The sequence below is a fragment of the Zonotrichia albicollis genome, chromosome 9 (genome assembly GCF_047830755.1).
Source record: "Zonotrichia albicollis isolate bZonAlb1 chromosome 9, bZonAlb1.hap1, whole genome shotgun sequence".
Classification (NCBI taxonomy): domain Eukaryota; kingdom Metazoa; phylum Chordata; class Aves; order Passeriformes; family Passerellidae; genus Zonotrichia; species Zonotrichia albicollis.
The window spans coordinates 9,177,773-9,200,506 of NC_133827.1; the positions used below are offsets into that span (position 1 = coordinate 9,177,773).

General features: G+C 52.3%; 2 protein-coding genes and 1 pseudogene across 2 annotated transcripts in view; 1 reads left to right on the forward strand and 2 right to left on the reverse strand.

The window, feature by feature from the left end:
• Positions 1 to 850, reverse strand: part of LOC141730253 (uncharacterized) — a 54,236-nt gene extending 53,386 nt beyond the window's left edge. Inside the window, exon 1 of the mRNA XM_074547683.1 lies at positions 843 to 850. Within this exon, the coding sequence (XP_074403784.1) occupies positions 843 to 850 (8 nt within the window). The remainder of the gene's footprint in view (positions 1 to 842) is intronic.
• A 4,721-nt stretch (positions 851 to 5,571) lies between these two features.
• The window catches only part of LOC141730254 (uncharacterized), a 97,271-nt pseudogene continuing 80,108 nt past the window's right edge, over positions 5,572 to 22,734 (forward strand).
• Positions 18,091 to 19,023, reverse strand: LOC141730199 (olfactory receptor 14I1-like). Its single transcript, XM_074547626.1, has one exon. The coding sequence runs from the start codon at positions 19,021 to 19,023 to the stop codon at positions 18,091 to 18,093; it is 933 nt and encodes a 310-aa protein (XP_074403727.1).

Genomic DNA, 22,734 nt, shown 5'->3' on the forward strand with positions numbered 1-22,734 from the left:
TAGGTCAAATTTGGTTGAAACCCTCCAAAAGGAGTTTCCTCTAGAATGCCAATTCAGCAGCCCCACCCTCAGCCAGTCCGGGAAAATATTTCCGGGAAGAAAAGTCTAAAAAAAATTTTTTTTACAGGCAAAGCATTCACCAGCACAAAAGTTGAACAATATTAAGCAATAAAACCTCCTGCTGCTCCAAAATAGATGACAAACTCCGCAAGTCCCTTCTTTGGTTGTAGCTCCAGGCACTCAGAGTCTTATCAGTGCCTTATCAGTGGCTTATCAGTCTCTTATCAGTCTCTTATCAGTCTCTTATCAGTCCATCCAGCGCTGGAAATGCCTCGGCCCAAGTCCATCCCGGTGGCCCTCAGGCGGGACCTGCCGGTGGTGTTCTGGTTTTTCAGTCCAGAGCAGGTTTAAACAGCTCCAAAGAAAAAGAAAAATCAAAGTCCAGGGAACTTCTCTGCCTCAGAGACCTAAAAACTGATTAAAAGCAAAGGAGTGCTCTTTCCTGCTCTCTGTCCATCCAGCAGCCGGAATGTAGAGGAGTGAGTACAGTTTCTGAAAACAAACTGCAGCTTCTTCCTCCTCCCTTCGCTCTCAGAACCAGCCTAAAAGGCACAGAACTTATTTCTGGACTAAACAGACCGATGGGGGTACGGGCATCATGAAGTCACCCCAGGACACCCCTGTCAGGGTCAGGGTGTCCTGTCCCCGCCTCATCTCCGGGCTGCCGGGGGTCCCCCAGCTCCGGTATCGCCCCTTCCCCTCTCCCCGCCCCGGGGGTCCCCCGTTCCACAGCCCCGGCTCTCACGGGGATCCCCAAAAGCAATGTCCCGCCCCGTCGGTACCGGGCCATCTCCACGTGGACCCCCCGGGACCCTCCCGAAGGGCGATCTCGGCTCTTTTCTCCCCGAAATGCTCCTCTTAGGGAGCCCGGAGATATCCGGGGCTCGAGTCCGGGATCTGCCGGCTCCGAACACTCTCCAAAAAATCCTCCCGGAGACCCCTGGCTGGAGCCAGGGCGAGCTCGGCCTCCGCCCTCCCCTGCGGCTCGGGGCTGGGGGCGATGCTCCCGGGGCAGGGGGTGCTGCAGGCTCGGCGTGCGGGCGTTGCGAGCGCCGCGATTTTCCCGCTCTTGCTCCTGCTCCTCCTCTCCCTCCTCTTCCTCCCGCACTTCCTCCGCTCCCAGCCCGGACCCCCCTTTCCCACCGCTCTGCCCCGCGGCCCCGCAGCACCGGCTGCTGGGTGGGGGAGCCCCCGATCGGCCCCAGGGCTGGGCAGGGGGCTCGGGGACCCCCCCGGGCCGGATCCGTCCCCCCGGCCGGAGCCCCAAATTCCGCTCCGGGGCCGCTGGGCTCTGCGGACCCGCCTGGCAACCGGTGAGTCATCGGAGAAAAAAGCTCTGGTTGGCTGAAAATTTTTTGCCGCGTTCTCTGATTGGCTGGAATTGTAAAAGGCGCTACGCCCTGCGGGTGTTCCTGGGAGCTGCGGAGTCCAGGCGGGAGCCTTTTCCCGATTTCTTTCTCTCCCTTTCTCCTCCCCATTTCTTGTTCCGTTCAGTCCACGTTATTGAACGTGGTTTGAATCATCCGTTGCTTTCCCACGCTCTCATTCGCTCCTTCACTGGGGCGGAGGCGTCTCTCCCTCGCGGGGTCGTAATCCATGGACAGGGTCCCTTCCCACCCCAGTCCTTCCAGGACTCGCTTCTATTTCCTCCCTCCCTCTGTTTCCAGAGGGGAAGGTGCTGGAAAATGTACATCCACGCCACCTTTGCTGTGTGCTCTGGGAGCCCACAGAGCTGCTGGATCTTCTTCCCTTGGGAGAGAAGCTCCTTGGGAGGCACGGCAGGAGCAGCACCCTGGCAGCCTCGGGAATGCCCCTCTGGGATCCACGGCACACACTGCCAGGGTCTGGAATTCCAGTTCTCAGCTATGAAAAGATGTTCCTGCCCTTGAGGGCAAAGCTGTCAAGAAGGAGCCAAAAGCCAAGTGGAGCAAGATCTTACAGGGGCATTTCACTGCCAGCCTTCCTAACTTCACCCATGGCAGCTGTAGCTCCTGAATTGGGAATTAAATCCGGGCACGGTCTTTGGTGTGAGCTGCCCTGGGTCAAGGGAGACACTGACAGAGAAACAGAGCAGGCAAAGAGAGGCAGGAGAGAAAGGAGGGCACAAACACAGTCAGCTGAGAAGGTGGCACTCTGAAAACAGACCAGAACTAACTGAAAAGGAATATTAACAGAAAGGAATAATTTTGCAACTTTTATTTACTATCAAAATACAATTTCTTCCCCTTCTCACAAACCTCTTCCAGTGTCATTCAGCAGGGCTGTCAGAAAGTCCTTCATTCTGGGTGGATGTTCCAGGCTGCAGCCACATGGAAACAGGGAATGGGGATTTTCCTGCTCCTGGGGAGTTTGACATCCTCAGCTGAGGAGAGGAGGAGGCACCAGAAGAAAAGGGCAGCTGGGCTTCACCCTTCCACAGGAAAAACGGGGCGGGGGAATCTCTCATCCTGTCTGCTGCTGCTCCCACAGGGATATGAGGGCTGATCCCAGAGCCCCAGTGGTCACAGTCAGGGCTGCCCTCAGGGAATGCTCGCCTGATATTGAGGGGCAGCGTGGGAGCACCTGGATCTTGGGGCACCCAGTTGCTCCCCATGTTTGGAGCTGCCTGAGGAGGGCTGGAAAAATGCCAGGGACATCCTACAGTGACATCCCCCCTGTCCTGCCCTGGGTGAGCTGAGTCCCAAACCCGACCCTGATCCTGGTCTCAGTCTCACTCCACGTTTAGACACACTCACAGTTCTGTATTTATTCTCATCCCAGTTTCAGACTTGTCTATCCCAAAACCCAATCCCAACCCCAGACCTAAAGCTAATCCCATGTCTAGCCTTAACCCCAATCCCAGCTCTAATCCAAATCTCAGCCCCGACTCCAATCCCAGCCCCAATTCCAGCCCCTTTATAAATCCTCAGCCCCAAACCAAATCCCAGGTTCAGCCCTTCTGGGAGTTTGGGGGTGTCTCTGTCCCCCTGACCCCGATGATGTTTGGGTGGGGTCACAGCAGGGCTGAGAGGGACAGAGACCCCCCCGGCCTTCCCAGGTGTGAGAAGGTCAGAGAGCCCCCCCAGCCCCGAGCACCCTCAGCGGTGAGAGGGACACAGAGCCCCTGGTCCCCAGCCCTGCACAGGCATTGCCTGAGGCCAGAGGGATGGAGACCCCCCTAGCATCCCCCAGGGTGAGGGGACAGAGACCCCCGAGCATCCCCTGGGCTGAGATGGACAGAGACTGCCCCGAGCATGCCCTGGCACAGGGGTGAGAGGGAGGGAGAACCCCCCAGGCATTCCCTGGGTGAAAATGATGGAGACCCCCTGGGGAATGGCCTGGGGTGACAGGGAGGGGGACAGTCCCCGAGGGAATGGCCTGGGATGACAGGGACAGGGACAGTCCCCGAGGGAATGGCCTGGGATGACAGGGACAACCCTTCCAAGCCCCACCCAAGCATCCCTCAGGGCAAGAGGCATAGAGACCCCTTCAGCATCTCCTGGACACTGGACAAAATAAACTTGGTAGAAATTAAACTTTGCATAAAATACACTGATGAATATTTGATTTCCCACAAGTCAAATGTGATGAAAATACAAACAAATCCCAACATGAATAACTGGACAATTCAAGCAGAGATGTAGCAATTCCAATATTCATTGGTTTCTGCACAGCTCCAGCTCAGCTGCTGGCAGGCTCCAATAAAAGAAAAGTGGATATTCGACCCAATACAGATCATGAAAAGGAAGGGAAAGCTCTGTGTAGCTGTCACAAAGGTGACGGGGACAAAGAGAATGATGATTCTCACATTTGCTAAAGCACCCAAGCCTGGGAATTCAGGAGTTATTTGGAAATTTAGCTACTTGAGCTGGGCTTCTTCTGGGACTTTCAGCCGCCTTGTGTTCCTCACCATGGGGTAAATGAACCTTGTCAGTCTCACTGGTAACATTTGCTCCGTTTCCTCCTGTGATTTTAACAACTTTATAAAGAAAGACAGCAAATTATTTTCTTTACAGTGGCCACCCATAAAAGCCATTTTCCTCATCATTTCTCCCATAAAGAAATAAAGATTTTATAAGCTCCACAAGCTCCCCAGGAGGAAGGAGGGACAGTGTCCAAGTTTCCAAGAGTTCTTCCAGAAAGAACCACAACCTCATCAGTGGAGGGAGCCATGCTGTTTTCAAAGGCACTTGGGGTCAGAGAACAGTGCCCTGAACTCACTGGACCAAAATAATACGGCAAGATGCTCAAGAAAATTGTTAGAGAGATGCCTCTGCCCCAGTTAAGGTGCTAACGAGACCAAATCCAAGGCGGATTTTATTGAACAGTAAAGGTGAGGTAGAGAGAGAGATGGAAACAAAGAGAAAAGATGAGAGACCAAGGGAGTGACAAGGGACAGAGACCTCCCCTGTTGCAGGGCAAGTGTGACATTGTCCCCTGTGTGTGTGGCCTTCCCAGGGTGGGGGTTTTACACCTGAGCCAGTTTGGGTAAGGGGGGTGGTGTTCACCCCCTGAGCAGGGATTACCCCACTGTTTCAGGTTGCAATGCAAGATGTAACCAAATGCATGTTTTCAATCCCCACCTTCAGCAACTGCTATAAACAGGCGGGGCAGGGTTCTTTATCTCTTCCATGACTCAGCCCTGATAACGCCCTGCAGGGGAGATATCTTCTGTGAATGGGCCATTGAGTGTCACTGCAGGACTGATAAAATTCCATCCTCCCATTGTGGGATGCTCCGCCCAGGGGGAGGATCCAAGCATTCCTGCCTGGATATAAGCTGACACTTTGCTAAACCAGGAGCAGCTTTCCTACTGGATTAACCAGAGGACAAGAGCTCCATAACCACCACTGGACCTCCAGAGGAAGACCAGACCCTTCTACAGGATCACTGCTTTGACAGAATCACCTTCATCACTCCAACGGGACTGCAACCACCATTTACTGGGACTGCTGCCATCACCCTCAACAACACGGTGTCAGGTTATATCCTGACTCTGTCAGTTTAAGGCAGTGTTTCTATATCATTTCCTTGATCTTAGTTTTCTTTTAAATTGTAATTCTGGTTTAGACCCTCTCCAGGTTTGTCTTCAAACCAGTAAAAAAGACAATGTGCGCACCCTTTGTTTTCTTCTCAGAACAGGATTTCCCATTTTCAGACCTTGATTGGACTGAGAAGGAGGCTGTGAGGAAGAGGAAGGAGCCCCAGCACACCCAGATAGGTGAGGAAGAAGTCAGTTCCTATTTCCCCCTCTCTCCTGCTCCATCTCCCAGCCCCGCACAGCCCCCGGCTGCAGGACAACCTTGCTGCCAACCCTGTCCTGCCAGAGATGTACTGGAGGGATCTCCTTCCCCTTCCCTCTGGCATGGAGGCAAATCCCATCCTCTCATTTTCCTTCCTTCCCCAGGGAAGGGACTGAGGATGGAGACCAGGGAAGACAAATCTGCCTGTCAGAACCTCGTGAAAGAGGCCGTTTTGAGTGATTCTAGCACACAGGAATCCAACAGGGGTGAAAAACCTCACACATTCCCCATGAGGAGAGGCTCCAAACCCATCCCAGGGTGCTCTGAAGAAGAAAGAGCCACCCCGAGCCAGGAAGGTGGTCAGAGCTTCAGCCAGTGTTCCGAGCTGGTGGCCCATGAGCAGCTTCATGATGGGGAGAAGCCCCACAAGTGCTTGCAGTGTGGGAAGAGCTTCAGGCAGAGACACCACCTGATCAGCCACCAGATGACCCACACCGGGTAATGGCCCTACTAGTGTGGGGAGTGTGGGAAGGGCTTCAGCTACAGATCCAACCTTGTGACCCACCAACGCATCCACACTGGAGAGAGGCCCTACGAGTGTCCCCAGTGTGGGAAGAGGTTTCAGACCAGCTCCAATCTCCTCCAGCACCAGTGGATTCACACCAAGGAGAGGCCCTTCCTCTGCCCTGAGTGCGGGAAGAGCTTCCCGCACAACTCCAAGCTCATCAAGCACCGGCGCATCCACATTGAGGAGAAGCCCTACGAGTGCCCCACATGTGGGAAGAGGTTTCAGAGCAGCTCCAATCTCCTCCTGCATGAGCGGATTCACACTGGGGAGAGGCCCTTCAGCTGCCCCGACTGTGAGAAGGGCTTCAAGCACAACTCCATCCTCATAATCCACCGGCACATGCACACTGGGGAGAGGCCCTACGAGTGTCCCCAGTGTGGGAAAAGCTTCACCACCAGCTCTGCCTTGACCAGACACCAACGGAGGCACCAGTAAGGGAAGCCATGCAAATGCCACAAATGCAGGAACAGCTTCATGCACCACTCCAGCTTCATCCCCCATTAGAGGGCCCATATTGGGAAGATCCCTGGTGATCCAGTTTCTCTGTGGACTATGCTGGGAATACACCTGTCCCTTTTCCTGCCCTTGCCAAAGACATGATGTGGGATGGAAGAACATGAGGCTCTGGCCATGGCCGTGTCGTTACATTCACTCGCACCTCAGAACATTGCCAGGAGCAGGAAAGGGACTCTCTCTCTCTCCCTGAGGAGAAGTGTGTCCGTTCCAGGCAGGGGAAATGCATGGCCAGGAAGAGCCTGTTGTTGATATATTATTAATTTTCCCTGTAAACAGTTTTTCTAATCCCTTCTGTTATCAATATAATTTCTGTTTCTGTTTGTTCCTTATCTCATTGCTGTTCCCAGTAATTATCCCAGCCTGGGATCTTTGCCTTTTATGCTTTCCATGGGAGGTGGGAGGGCAGCAAGGGAAGAAAATTGGGGAATCCCATTCCTGCACTCTGGCCCGTGCAAACCGAGCATCCCAGCTGGTCCCAGCCCTGATGGCCATGGCAACAGCCTTGGGAGCAGGTCCCTGGCTGGGGCTGTGGGAACCTCTTCCCTCTGGTGCCCAGGGACAGGAGTGGAGGGAACGGCTGCAGCTGAGTCGGGCAGGCTCAGGTTGAATGTCAGGAAAAGGTTTTTGCCCAGAGGCTGCTGGGGCCCTGCCCAGGCTCCCCAGGGAAGGGTCCCAGCTCCAGGGCTCTCTGAGTTCCAGCAGCGTTTGGACAGCGCTGCCAGGTCCCAGGCTGGCATTGTTGGGGTGTCCTGTGCAGGGCCAGCAGTTGGACTGGAGGATCCTGCTGGGTCCCTCCCAGCTCAGCCAATTCTGTGGCTCTGGGATCCCATGAGCCTGGGGATGGGGGGGCTGCCAATGGTTGCCATGGCAATGGGCTGTGGCTGCAGGCCTGAGCTGGTGTCCATGGCAACCACCCCTGGCATGGGGTCTCCATGGAGCTGCCAAGGGACTGACCATAGCAACAGAGGGCTGGTGATGGTTGCCATGGAAACTGACCATAGTAACAGGGAGCTGGTGATTGTTGCCATGGAAACTGACTATAGCAACGGGGGGCTGGTAATGGTTGCCATGGAGACTGACCATAACAACAGGGGGCTGGTGATGGTTGACATGGAAACTGACTATAGCAACGGGGGGCTGGTAATGGTTGCCATGGAGACTGACCATAACAACAGGGGGCTGGTGATGGTTGACATGGAAACTGACTATAGCAATGGGGGGCTGGTGATGATTGCCATGGAAACTGACCATAGCAACAGGGAGCTGGTGATTTTTGCCATGGAAACTCACCATAGCAACAGGGGGCTGGTGATGGTTGCCATGTAAACTGACTGTAGCAATAGAGGGCTGGTGATGGTCCTGCTTAGGATCAGATTTGTCACAGGCCCTCAGAGGGGTTCCATGGGGACTTTACAAGAATCTCCAGGCTGTTCCAGATCTGGAATGTCACAGGCACAGACAGGGGCCCCATGGAGGCCTCCCAGGGCTTTCTGGGGATGGTAAAGAGCCCTGTGGTCAGAGGCAGTCTCAGCCATTCCATGGTGACATCCCAGGGAACCTTGTGCTGCAAAAGCACCCATCTGTCACAGGCACTCACGGGGGCTCCACGGTGATATCCCAGGAGTCCCCAGACTGCCAAAGTGCCGGGATGTCCCAGACACTCACAGGGTTCCTGTTGTGGGCAGTTATATTTATATAAATAGATATTCTCTATTATGGTAACGATTAGACAAAATTGCCTTAATCAGAAATATTTATGCCAGGATGTAAGAGACGTAAAATATATTATACAGAGCACTAGGAAATTATTTCACAACAACTGTGTTGAGCAAAACCTATAATTAAGCAGAGATTGATGTTACTCCCCCAGACCAATGACCATGGGCAATTCCCTTTGGCTCAGGCTGGAGCAGTGACCTTGAGGGTGTCCCCACAGCTGGGAGGGATCTCCACACCCATCAAGAAGGGAAATGTCAGGAGATGCTGCCATTAAAATTTGGGATGGGGCTTTTCTAGTCTGAGGTGCTGCCCTGTCAGTCAGATGTGCCCAGGCTGGGCCAGCTCAGCAGCTCTGCAGAAGCTCTCAATGGTGTCACTTGGTTGTTCCTTTCTCTGGGGATTTTTCCATCTCTGCAACAGCTTCAGCTCCCTCTGAGGATGTTGAACTTTGGGATCGAGGAGTCAGGCTGGTTTCAGCATTATTCACCCCAAAAGCAGTGTGACTCCTCTCCTTCATTTCCCACCAGGGGCTTTACAAACAGGGCCTTGCTGGAGTTGTTGGAGCCCATTGCAGGCAGAGCCTCCTGCTCCAGCAGGAACTGCCTTTCCTGTGCCATGAGCAGGGCAGGTCCCGCTGCAGGAAAAGCCCCAGGCCAGCCCAGCACAGGGAAGGGCTCGGGCACAAGGGCAGAGTGCCGTGCTGGGAGCTGTGCCAGGGAGAGCCTGAGGCACCAAAGGCACCTTGGCAGCAGCAGCTGCTTGCAGGCCATGGCCAGAAGCCTTCCTTGGCAGCCCGGCCTGGTGGCCACCACTGCAGAGCTGCTGCCTCAGGGCTCATTCCTGGCTGGGCTCTGAAAAGCCACTTCTGCTCCAGGAGCCTGACTGGGAAGCCATTGGCCCCAGCACCTTGGGGACAAGATATTAATGGCAAAACTCTTCATGCCAGCAGAGCCAAGGCAGGGGCAGAGGAAAGGGCAGAGCCAGGACCAGGGGACAGGGCTGCCATGGTGATGGCTGTGAGGTCACTGCCCCTGCAGCAGCCTGGCTGCCCTCAGCAGACATTCTGGCCAGAAGCCTTGTGAGGGCACCCAGCACAGCAGAGAACCCACACTACAGGAATTCTGTCACTGGGGATGAGAGGGTCTCAGTGGGCAAGGCTGCAAAAATCTCCTGCTCTTGGACAATTCCAGGGCTGGGGAATCCACTTCTCTGGAAAAACAGCTGCAGTTTCTATCCAATTTCTTAATTGTAAATGATTTCCTCCTTCTAACAAATATTAATTTTTCCCCATTCAGTTTAAAGATACTGACCCTTTTTCTGTCACTGTATGATTTAGTTGAAAATAACTTGGAATGCTATTTTTCCCTTTTCACAGACCTTGGAGAGCACTCAAAAATTTCCCAGAATGGGGTTTGGAGGCCTCATCACATAACCAGCAGGGAGAGTCTGCGGCCTCTGTGGTGAGTGGAGTAGAGACTGAGGACTGAAAAGGAATAGCCTGGGAGGGACTGAATGGCGATGTCAGGCTGGAGCTTTTCTTCCTGGAGGATATAAGCATGAGAAGGAAATAATGGCACCAAGGGCAGCTGGAGAGGCCCACACTCAAAGCAGAAAGAAATTTCCCTGGCAGGGCAGGGCTGTGGTGCAGCACATCCCCAGCAGGAGCCTGGAGCAGCCCAAGGCTCTGTGTGGGCAGGCAGAGGCAGGCAGGAGGCAGAGCTGTCAGCAAAGGAAGGGCCCAGCCAGGTGGGGCAGGCGGGGCTGTGTGACATCACAGGAGCTGTGTGAGGTCGCTGGGGAGGTCACTCTGCCCCGGCCCCCCCTCACAGCTTCCCCCAGAGCAGTCCAACCCTGCTCATGCACAGCAGGGTCCCCTGTCCCCCCGGGTCCCCCTGGCCCTGGCCCCGCAGCCTCCCCCACAGGATGATCCATGAGATCGACCCCAGAGCCTGACACAGGGACGGGGGGCTGGGGCCCTGGGGGTGGCACAGGGGGACAGGGACCCCCCAGCAGCGTCCCCGTGTCCCCCAGGGCCAGAGCCTGGGCCAGGGCTCCTTCACCCTGCTACCAACGAGGCCTTGAGAGCGCTGAAAAAATCCCCAGCAAGGGAGCAGCAAAAACCAGATTGAATATTAAGGGAAAGCAGCACAAATTTCCTTGGCAAGAGTCACTCTGCTCCTGACTGGACACTTCAGGCACAACAAGGAAACAAAGCAACAACAAAACCAAACAGAATCCAAACAATCAAACCAGAAATTTACTGAGAACTGGGGCTTTCATTCCTAAAGAAAAGAACTGTCCTTCGTATCTAGGTGCCCATGGCCAGAATTGGGATTTCACCTCCAGTATTCCCTATTGGGACAGAGTGGAGGAGTTTCTTGGCTCAAGACATTTCATATGTGGGGAGTGTTGCAGTGTGTTGCAATTTCCTCTTTTAAACTTCCCAGCCCCTTCCCAGGTGTGGCAATATCTCCCTTCCCCTTCCCCTTCCCCTTCCCCTTCCCCTTCCCCTTCCCCTTCCCCTTCCCCTTCCCCTTCCCCTTCCCCTTCCCCTTCCCCTTCCCCTTCCCCTTCCCCTTCCCCTTCCCCTTCCCCTTCCCCTTCCCCCCTGCTGGGCTGTCAATCAGTCTTAACATTCCAGCAAGGCCATCGTGTGGTTGGTCAGGTTCAAAAGATGCCCCTGTGCCCAGAGGTCATTGGTCTGTCTGGGTGTCATCGTTCCCTGAGACCCTGCCCCTCCCACCTGGTTGGTGGCTCACCTGTCCCTTCCCTCCCCCCCGAGCTTAAAAAAGTCACTCAGGCCATGCGGTCGGGATTCTGTTGGAGCTGTTACCTAAGATTTTGATGTCTGTGACCACGGAATAAACTCTTGATATTAACCCTCTGGCAGAATCTGTCTCCTTTTCCTCCTCACCTTAGCCTGAAGCCTTCCCACCTGAGGCAAATTGAGTTTCTACAAGCCTGGACTTGTTTCGGCGCTCAGCTGCACCATCCAGCCAGCCAAAAGTGTCTCTGAGGTGAAACACCACAGTTGCTGCCTTTGGTCCAGGAGCAGGGGTCAGAAGAGCCCAGGCACAATCTACCTGGTAATATTGGGATCTTATTCCAATAGGGGAGGAAGGGGCAGGTCCAGCCCTGCCCTGCCCTGGAACCCCAGCCCTGCCCTGCCCTGGAACCCCAATTCCCCCAGAGCCTCCATCCCAGCCCAGCAGTGGCTGCCAGTCCCTGGCACAGCACAGGCAATGCTCCACAGCCACCTCTGCAGCCCCAGCCCAGCTCCTGAGGGACCAAATGACCCACAGTCCCACCTGGGGGAAGGGCCCAGGGAGACCAAGGGGTATTGAAGGCTGACCACAAGGCAAGCACACATCTTGACCCTACCTCTTATTGGAATTTCCATCTGAACACTACTGGAATCCAGGAGTTGGTGCCTCTGTGTATGCTCCTCTGTATCGTTTTTGCCTCTCTCTTTCTGTCCTTTTCTTCTATTTTGGTCCTTTTGCAAATTTGAGTAATGTAAAATTCAAATAGCTTAGAGTTTGTGAAGTTGAATGGGCCAAGTCAGTGCTTTAAGAAGTGTTCTGTGTTGATTGAATGTCATATTAAATCTTTTGCCAAAAATTCTCTGATTTTCTAAAGTTATCAGTAAAGACTGTTTTGTTGTTTTGAGCTCCTGAGGATCTATTGTTGGTGATTCTCCAGGGAGTCAAACTCAGAATACAGAAAAAATTGTAGTTCCTTTTAAATATTTCCTTGACAGAGTTTTCTAATCGATGGAAGTCAGGGCTTGTGTGTCCTGCTTGGCCCAGCCCAGGCAGGGCTTTCCCAGCCCCATTCCACACTCCATTACCCAGATGGAGCCCCTGGTGCCTCTGAATTGTGCTGCCCCAGCCCCAGGGACGCTCTCCTTGTCTGCCCATTCCCCCACGGTCTCTGGGCAGGGATGGCCTCAGTGGGGGCTGCTGACATCCTCAGCACCTTGGAGGCTGCTGCTGAATTTTCCTGCTCCAGAGGCTTGTTCAGCCTTCAGCTCTTGAGTGCAGGAATTCAGTGTGCCAGGGCTCATTAACATTCAGAACAGCTAAACAAGCTAAGCTTCTGGGAATAATTTGATTGAAGTGTTCAAATCAAATGTGTGGTTAATTAGTCAGATTTCAGAAGCCAATTCAATGTCAATACCCTGAATTTAGAAAAACAGCAAGAAAAAATTTTTTTAAGTCCTGTAATTTTGTTTTACTAGTAATTCATTGAAATGTGCAATCTCCAATTGACATTGAATCCAAGTACCTCCTCATGCAGTTTGACTGGGTATGAAAATCAAGACCTTTCATGGCTGACAATCAATCAGACTCTGTCCCTACCCCCACCCCACCAATTTCCCCATCCATGGCTGGCACTCAGAGCAGCCTTGTGCAAATCTGAGCTCCCTCCAGCCCACACTGGACCTAGCCAACAGACCACAGTTGAACAGGATATAACTTAATAAAAATTACACCATTAAAATAACAATCACACAATTACAAACTCTTCCCTGAGCTATGTGCAATATCCCAGCATGTCTGATGAGTCCACTGTTCACAACTGATTTGCATGCTAAAATTAATTTTTGACTAATGTGGTTCTGTGATAGATATAAACACAATTAAGTTCTTGTATCAGGATTCTTGTCCTGGACTGAGGACAGAACAGCTCAAACAATTCCTGATTTGCAAATCTATTCGTGGTGGATGGAGAAGGGAGGTCAGGCTGCTCTTGGTGTTGAGGAAATGCTGAAAGCAGCCTGACTCATTTCATCTGCTCATGCCCTGGCTGATCTCCCCTCTTTCCCCTTCCACCCATTGGCTTTTGTCTCCCACCAGCCCCCTGTGAAGAGCCTGGCTCTGTGTTCTCCATGCCCTCCTTGCTGGCACTGCCAGGCTGGCATGAGGAGCCCCTCAGCCTTCCCTGCTCCAGGCTGGACCAGCCCAGCTCCCTCAGCCTCTTCTCACAGCCCAGGGGCTCCAGCCCCACCTTGGAGGCCCTTCCCAGACCCTGCTCCAGCTGCCAGATATCTTTCCTGCCCTGGGCAGCCCAAACCAGGCCACAGTGACCTGGATAATCCCTGTCCTTGATGTCCTGGTCACACAGCCCTGGCCCCTTGTCCCCTGTCAGGCTCTGGGGTGGATCCTGTGGAACATCCTTTGGTGGAGGCTGTGGCTCCAGGTGGGCCGGGGGGATCCCGGAGGACAGGGACCCTGCTGGGCATGAACAACATTGGAGTTGTTGGGAGAAACTGTGAGGGGGAGCTGGGGCAGAGTGACCAAGCCAGTGACCTGACACAGCCCTGCTGGGATGTCACACAGCCCCTCTGGGATGTCGCAGCAAACTCTGTGATGTCACAGCCCATTCTCTAATGTCACACAGCTGGTCTCTGATGTCACAGGCAACTCTGTGATGTAATATTCTGCTCTGTGACGTCAGACCTCTGCCCTGTGATGTCACAGCCTGCTCTGTGATGTCACAGAGGCAGTCTATGGTGTCATAGTTCTTGATAACCTCACATAACCCACTCTGTGATGTCATAGCCCACTCTGTGACCTCATGTTACCGGATGATAAATTGTCTCCATCAGCTGAGCTAAAACCTGGAGCTTGTTGTTCATTACCCCACGCCTATGGAAACCACACAGTGCCCATTGTGTGAGAAGGGGAACTGGAAGTTCAGCAGCCTCAGTGTCCTGCCAGCTCAGCCAGGCCCACGGGAACATTGGGGCTCACGACCACCAGGGACCAGTAGAGAGAACCCCGGGACAGAAGAACGCATGCAAATGGGGAAAGGAAATGTGTTAGTGATTTTGGGGAAATGATTATCATATGTGTGTTTAGTCCAGGGCAATCAATGAATATGTGTGCAAAATACAGAATATAAACAGAAACTCTCCTGTACTCAGCATGCACGGCATTGGGAGGAGCTATCTCCCATGCATCCAGCTGAATAAAGAATGCTGCTTCTTTATGCTGAAGCCCCAAACTGCCCATCCGATCAGCATTTTACTACTGCACAAGAACATAATTTTGTTATCAAAATGCTTAGGCAGAGCCACAGACTGAAAATCAACCCTGAGCAGTCCTATCCCATTCCCATCCCATTAGCTACTCACGCGACCCCTAACACTAGAGCCATATCCCATATCACCGGCGGGTGGTCTCATGTTAGGTACAAGGGGATTCGCCCCCATCCACACTCAGGAATTGCTTATGATGCTGTATGGTAGGTTATTCATTAATCCGGAAGCAATCCTGGAATTATTGATAATGCTGTATGATAGGTTATTCATTAATCCAGAAGCAATCCTGGTGGATCCTTCTGTTTGAAGTTTGGTAAGCAGGGCAAACAATAAAGAGAGATAGGGATAAGGGAATTGTCGAGCTAAGCATGATCAGAGCTAATAATGTCAAACTGACCCTAAGAGCCGTGCCAATGTCAAACTGACCCTAAGAGCCGTGCCAAGCCATGGGAACCAAGCCAAGTACACCGGGAATTGACCATATTAGGATAGGAGTTCAAAAGTTTAAAGAGGAAGACTAATCAGAAGACCCTTGCCCGCGAGGAAGGCACCGAAGGACCACCAAGAATAATCCTCAAAATAGATGTCTCCGCCCACGCTCCGCCCACACCACGCCTCTTATGAATATGATGTAACCCTGCACCCAAGACTGTATAAAAGCTTGCTTCTGTCATGAGATAGCTAGAAATCCCTTTTGTGATTTCTCCGACGCGTCGTAATAAAATACCTCCTGTCTATGCTGACTTACTTGAGTTTCTTAGGCAGTTATTCTCGCCTTTTGGGGCAAAATTCGGCATCAATGCTACACTGGAGTTAAGGAGTTTTCTGTTTTACTGAATTTTTGGTAACACTCCCACTGCCAAGGAAAGGTCTGTTTGCTGCTGTTCACAAACAGAGAAGGGCTGGTGGCAGATGTGGGGGTCAGAGGCTGACTGGGGCACAGTGACCATGAAATAATCAAGTTTTCAATGTTCTGTGAAAGAAGGAGGGGCAACAACAAAATTTCTATACTGGAATTAGGAAGGGCAGACTGGCCTTTTTAGGATGCAGATTTGGGGAGTACCAAATCAGGTCCTGATTATTTTAAGGGAAACAGCCCTTAAAAACAAAGGGGTCCAGGAAGGATGGACACACTACAAGAAAGTAATCTTAAAGGGGAAGGAGCAGCCTGTCCCAGTGTGGCAAAAGATGATCTAGTCAGGAAAAAGTCTGTCCTGGCTGCCCATGGAGCTTTTGTGGAAGCTCAGGGGAAAAAAGGACTGGCAATTCAGGAATTGTTTAAGAATGCCCTTAGCATATCAGAAAGAAAATCGGAGAGGTGAAAGCTCAATCAGAAAGTAATCTGAATTAATCTGGCCCATCCTTTAAAAAAAAGAGTTTGTATAAAATATTTTTAGCAAAAGGAGAGAGAAGGAGAACCTCTACTCTTTATTGGAGGCAGTGGAGAATATAGAAACTAAAGATAAGGAAAAGGCTGAGCTACTTAACACCTTGTTTTTCTCAATTTTCAATATTAGGACAGGCTGTTCTCAGGACAAGTGTTCTCCTGAGCTGGTGGATGGGCACAGGGAGCAGAACAGTCCCCCTGATATCCAGGAGGAAGCAGTTGGTGACCTGCTGAGCCACTCAGATGCTCACAGGTGTGTGGGATCGGATGGGATCCATCCCAGGGGGATGAGGGAGCTGTGGATGAGCTCCCCAAGCTGCTCTCCATCATTTACCATCAGTGCTGGCTCAGCAGGGAGGTCCCAGAGGACTGGAGGTGCCAGTGTGAGCCCATCCCCAAGAAGGGCTGGAAGGAGGAGCTGGGGAACTCCAGGCCTGTCAGCCTGACCTGGGTGCCTGGCAAGATTATGGTACAGATCACCTTGAGTGCCATCACAGGGCACCCACAGGATGGCCGAGGGGTCAGAGCCAGCCAGCGTGGATTTAGGGGTAGCAGGTCCTGCCTGACCAACCTGGTCTCCTTTTATGACCAGGTGACCCACCTGTGGATGTGGGAAAGGCTGTGAATGTAGTGTGCCTGGACTTCAGAAAAGCCTTTGACACTGTCTCTGTCAGCATTCCCTGGAAAAGCTGCAGCCCACAGCTTAGGCAGGTTCCCTCCTCGCTGGGAGATTTAAGAGCTGGCTGGAGGCTGGGCCCAGAGAGTGGTGGGGATGGTGCTGCACCCAGCTGGTGTCCAGGCACTGGTGCTGTTTCCCAGGGATCTGTGCTGGGCCCAGTCCTGTTTAATATCTTCACTGATGATCTGGCTGAGGGGATTGAGTCCACCATTCACAAATTGCAGATGGCACCAAGCTGGGTGTGAGTGTGGATCTGCTGGAGGGCAGGATAAGAAGACACAGCCCTAAGCTGCACCAGGGGAGGCTCAGACTGGACAATAGGAAGAAGTTCTTCACAGAAAGGGTGAGTGGGCATTGGAATGAGCTGGCCAGGGGGGAGGTGGCAGAGTCATTGTCCCTCTCCAGTGGCACTTAGTGGCATGGTCTGGGTGACAAGGCTGTATTAGGGCATTGGTTGGACTTGATGATCCCAAAGGTCTTTTCCAGCCTATTTGATTCTGTCATTCTGTGATGATTGGGACACTCTGGGGCCTTTGTGACACTGCAGGGCCTTGTGGAACTAAGGGAACCATGGTGACACCGTGCAGCCTCACAGAACCAGGGGTCCATTGTGGTGCTCTGGGGCCAAATGGAACCAGGGAGTGCACCGTGACACTCTGGGTCCTCGGGAACCACAGAGGCCATTGTGACACTGCAGGGCCTTGTGTAACCAAGGGGTTTCACCATTTTGGCACTGCAAAACCAAGGAAACCATTGGAAGAGTCCAGGGCCCAGTGGAACCAAGGGGCCATTGTGACAGTGCAGGGCCTCATGGAACCAAGGGGACATTGTGACACTGCAGGATCCTCTGTAACCAAGGGACCCCTGTGCCAGGATGGGGCCTCAAGGAATCTGGAAGAGTGTTGTGACACTGTGTGGCCACATGGAAACAAGGAGTCCATTGTGACACTGAGGGAACTTGTCACAGAGACCACAGAGACCATTGTGACAGTGTGGGAGCTCATGTCACCATTGGGCCATTGTGACACTCTGGGGCTCCATGGAACCAAGGGGCCACTGTGAAACTGCAGCACCAATGAGAACACTGTGACACTGTGAAGCCCCATGAAATTAAGAAGACAATTGTCAAATTTTGGGGCCCCATGGAACCAAGAAGACTGGTGTGACAGTGCAGGGCCTGGTGTAACCAAGAGGCCATTGTGGCACTGAGGGGCCCCATGGAACCAAGGACATCTTTGCAGATGACACCAAGCTGGGTATGAGTGCAGATCTGGGGAGCATGGGAGGACTCTTCACAGGGCCCTGGACAGGTTGAATCCAGGGGCCAAATCCAACAAGTCAGGTTTAACAAGACAAAGTGCCGGGTCCTGCACTTTGGCCACAAGAACCCCTGCTGCACTACACACTGGGGAAAGAGTGGCTGGACAACAGCCAGGAAGAAAGGAACCTACAGGGACAGAGGGACAGCAGGCTGGACATGAGCCAGCAGTGTGCCCAGGTGGCCAAGAAGGCCAATGGCTCCTGGCCTGGATCAGGAATGGTGTGGCCAGCAGGACCAGAGATGCTGTGCTAGCACTGAGCTGCCCCCAGCTCTGCACACAGACATTGCTGCTGCAGCCCCAGAGAAGGCAACAAAAGGGCATTTCTGCAGAAAACTTTGCTTTAAACAACCTTTAATTTGTTTAAAGCCATCAACAGTGCAGCCTCTCACTGACGCAGTCTGTGGCCATAGGGAAGGTGGAGAGAAACAAAATGAGAAATGGCGCAAACCATGACATGTTTTGTGGTCAACATGAAAAAATTAAATCAAAGAAAAAAACCACACAACCAAACTAACAAGAAGTATGAAAGATTACTTTTATTACAAGTGATTAGCAGAAATTGGCCAGCAGTTTAATGTTCTTGAAACCAACCAGTCATCAGTCTCCACACTGCAGCCTTGAGCTCCGGGTTCCTCAGGCTGTAGATGAGGGGGTTCAGGGCTGGAGGCACCACCGAGTACAGAACAGACAGGGCCAGATCCAGGGATGGGGAGGAGATGGAGGGGGGCTTCAGGTGAGCAAACATAATAGTGCTGAAAAACAGAGAGACCACAGCCAGGTGAGGGAGGCAGGTGGAAAAGGCTTTGTGCCGTCCCTGCTCAGAGGGGATCCTCAGCACAGCCCTGAAGATCTGCACATAGGAGAAAACAATGAACACAAAGCAGCCTAATGCTAAACAAGCACTAATAGCAATAAGCTCAAGTTCCCTGAAAATGGAGAATGAGCAGGACAGCTTGAGGATCTGTGGGATTTCACAGAAGAACTGGCCCAGGGCATTGCCATGGCACATGGGCAGGGAAAATGTATTGGCTGTGTGCAGCAGAGAGTAGAGAAAGGCACTGGCCCAGGCAGCTGCTGCCATGTGGGCACAAGCTCTGCTGCCCAGGAGGGTCCCGTAGTGCAGGGGTTTGCAGATGGACACGTAGCGGTCGTAGCACATGAGGGTCAGGAGGGAATACTCTGCTCCCATGAAGAACAGAAAGAAAAAGAGCTGAGCAGCACATCCAGTGTAGGAGATGTTCCTGGTGTCCCAGAGCAAATTGTGCATGGCTTTAGGAACAGTGGTGCAGATGGAGCCCAGGTCGCTGAGGGCCAGGTTGAGCAGGAAGAAGAACATGGGCGTGTGCAGGTGGTGGCCGCAGGCTACGGCGCTGATGATGAGGCCGTTGCCCAGGAGGGCAGCCAGGGAGATGCCCAGCAAGAGGCAGAAGTGCAGGAGCTGCAGCTGCCGCGTGTCTGCCAATGCCAGCAGGAGGAAGTGCCTGATGGAGCTGCTGTTGGACATTTCCTATGGTGCCTTGGCATGGGGATCTGTAAAAAAAAGTAACCAAGGAATAGTTGGGTTTGGAGAGGACTTTAAATACCCCAGCACATCTTGGGCCACTTTCTCCCAACTGCCTGCCCAGGCCTCTGCTGCCTGGAGCTGTCCCTGCCAGCAGCTGCTTCCCTATGCCCAGGGCTGGGCCCTGCCAGTGCTGCCAGAGCCCATCCCAGCCCTGGGGGCTCAGCTCTGCCTTGCCGAGACCTCCCAGCTCTGGCACTGCCGAGGGGCAGTTCTGGCTCTGCAGGCTCTGATGGCAAAGTCAGAGCAATCCTGAGGAGTCTGTAAAAGTAACACTGGTTCTGCCTCTAAGGGATCCTGATCCTTTGCTTATTTCTGTCACTGCCTGGTTTATTCAGATCTCAGAGATTTATTTTTTTTTTTTACTTCAACTGAGAGATGAATATCTATGTGCAATTTCACATCCAGGCAACCCAGAGCAGTAGATTTAAAAAACAAAATATCCCTTTTATTCAGCCCTTGTCTCACTATGCACCCCATATAATCTACTTGGAAATGTTCTGCAGTTAAATGCCATGCTGGGAGCAGTCCTGAACAATGCAGCATCCTCCCCACATCAGGAGAACACTTCCAAGCCTTACCAGCTGTCTCCTCCCACCCAGATCTTGTCCCTCAGTGCTGGGAGCAGCTGCCAGGCCTGGCTGAGAGCTGTCCCTGGAAGGCAGCAGAGTCCCTGCCCCAGCACAGCGCCCTGGGCTGCAGGACCCTGCTCTGCAGGACAGCCCTGGGCACCCCTGGCTGCTCTGCACAAGAAACAATCAGAGAATGTACTCACAGGGTCTGTAGGCATTGGGATGTTCCAGCTTTAGGAGATCACTGCAGGACCTGCAGCTGCATTGTCCTGCAGCCAGAGGTTCCTGTGCCAAGGGCTGGCAGTGATTGTGCCCCAGGCACTTCTCAGCACCTTCCCAGCCCTGACAGATGGAAGCTCTCTGTGCCTCTGTGCTGTGCCCAGGGTGGCTGCAGGCAGTGCCCCAGCTCTGCTGGGCTGGCAGAAGAGCTGCTCATCAAGAGAAATGTGCTTTTGAAGCTCTTCTTGGTTACCAGGAGCTGCCTCTGTGCCAGGAGCCCAGCCCAGCTCAGCAGCACAGACACAGCACAAGGACTTTAATGAGCCTCTGGGGCTTTGTGCTGAAGCCCTGAACATCAGTCCCTGAGAGGGAGCTGAGGAAACCTCTCCAGAGCTCCAAGGCAGAATCCAACTCCAAACTTTCTCGGACTTTTAATGGGTCCCACTGAGGGACACAACAGAGAAAGTGTCCCCAGGCCCCAGGCAGAGCAAAGAACTGCAGGCAGTGATGACAGGTGGGGACAAGGAGAAGCCAAGTCTTGGTGCCCTGGGGCACAGCAGGGTCTGTGCCAGCAAGGGCTGTGAGGAGACACCTTGTCCTGAGGCCCTGGGGCCTCCTGGCACAGCCCCAGCCAGGCTGGGCACTGTCAGCCCCTTGTCCTGCCCTCAGCATCCCCCCCTAGCCCACATCCCAGTTGCCTGAAGGATCTGCTGGAAGGAGTCCCTGGGGAGCCTTGCTCAGGAATGGCCCTGGGGCCTCCCTAATGCTCCCAGGGACTGTAGGTTTTTCAAAGGACTTTGGCTTTGGCTTTGGCCTTGGAGTCTCTGAGAGGTTTGTGCAATCCTGGCCTCCAATTATCTGCTGTAATTAGTCCCTGGAGAGGCTTTGTCAGTAACAACACTCAGTGGGTCTCATTACTAATTCAAGGTACTTCAGTTATTTTAAAGTACTTGGTGTTTCTTTTTTGATACACACTCTGTGAGAGGTTTGTGCAATCATGGCCCCAGTTACCTGCTTTAACGAGTCCCTTGAGAGTTTTGTACTGACATTCAGTGGGAATCATTAATGTCTTGCGATACTCAAGGTTTTTAAGGTACTCTGGATTTTCCTTTCCACACTGAATCTCCTAGAGTTTTTTGTGCAATCCTGGCCTCCAATTCTCTCCTCCAAGGAGTCCATGAGGAGCCTGTGTTTGGGATGGACCTCTGTGGGACCCATTGATGCCTCGAGACACTTTGGGGTTTTCTTGTGACATTGAATTTTGGAAAGGTTTGTTCAATCTCCTCTCAGGCCCTGAGTTTTCAGGGCTCAGCTCCAAATTCACCACTGGGCTCATAGGGATCAAGCCTGACAAATCATGGCTATACCTTGATTTCCCTGTGCTCTAGTGCAGTTCATCAGAAATGTTTCTGTAGTGGTTTTGGTTCACCAGTTTGAGATGTCTTGGAGAATGCAGTAATTATTTTAGTGGGTTCAGTATTGGCTATTTACTAGTGCGCTCACTAGAATATACTTGCACATTTCTTCCTTTGTGATAAGATTAGGAGAACGGCAAAGCAGGCTCAAAACTTTAACAGGGTATAAGGAAAAGTTCATTAATAGCAACTAAAAGAAAGAGTAATAAGAACAAAACTTTCAGAACACTTCTCCTCTCCCTACAACCTTTTTTTTCCTTACTGACAATATGAAGAGACAAACCTAGAATTTCCAGTGAGTTTACCCCAACTAGAATAGTCTTTCTTGAGTTCACTTAGGGAGAGGAGTCTCTCTTTCATGCTATCGAGAGTTCTCCATAAGAAACACTTCTCTTGTGGCTCTCAATTTCCATGAATAGCAACTGCCCAGAAAAATCTGCAATTGTGACATCCCTCCCAGATTTTCAAAGCTCTTTTACAGTTGTGTTTATGGGCCATGTCAACTTATGGGGTATTAGTTTAAAGATGAGCTGTTTAAGAGCAAAGGTTTTCTACATCTGTGTCATGGTTTGAGCCTGGCACAGAGCCAGTGCCCCCCATGAAAATGCCTCACCCTGGTGTCTGCTGTGAGATGTGACCAGGAATAAGCAAAACAGGCTCTAACTTAAACATAAAGACCACTTTATTACTTAAACTACAGGAAAAATAGGGAGGGACTATAAGGAAAAAAAAAAGAAGAAAAGAATTGAAAACCTTACAAAAAAACCATTTTCCTCCTCCCCCACCACCTGACTTTCCCAATCCAATACATTCTCCCAAAACAACTGCCCAGCCCGGCACGACACTTTAGTATACTCAAACATCAGTTCATGAAGAGGAAAGGAGTCCTTCTCGTTCCATAGGCTTCTCCTGCAAGCACACTGAAACCTCGTGTGCTTCTCTGTTACTTCGGCACCGCCCGGAAGAAAAAAAAGTCCTTCTGCCGCTTGTAACATCGTCCTTCCATGCCCAGTGCTCTCACCACTGACGGCATGGACCAGAGCTGCTTTTAGGGTTGTCTTTCAAGGATGCCTTGTCTCACTCCAAAAAGGCACGGTCTCTGCTTTTGGGACATCTGTCCCCCCCATATTTTTCCAACCCCCTGGGGCCGGGGGGTCCTCACGAAGAACCTTCCTGGTTTTGAGGCACTGCCTCCCCCTAAATGCAGTCTGTGTCACAGGAACAACTGAGTCCATAGCCACGAGAAAAGTCCAGCCAAAAGGCCACTCCAAATCATCTCTCCCCATCCAATCATCTCCACAATTTTCCGGGCCAGGTCCTTATCTTATCTCATCTCTCATCTCCCTTCTTATTCAGCTTCGAGGAGGATTAGCATTTTTGCAAGGCCCCAATCATGCAAGAAAGGGTTAAAAGTTTTCAGTCTCTGTCTGTCCTGGGACGAGATGATA

What these genes read in the sequence shown, in the direction of transcription:
- LOC141730199 (XM_074547626.1), bottom strand. Translation starts at nt 19,023, where the DNA reads ATGTCCAACAGCAGCTCCATCAGGCACTTCCTCCTGCTGGCATTGGCA.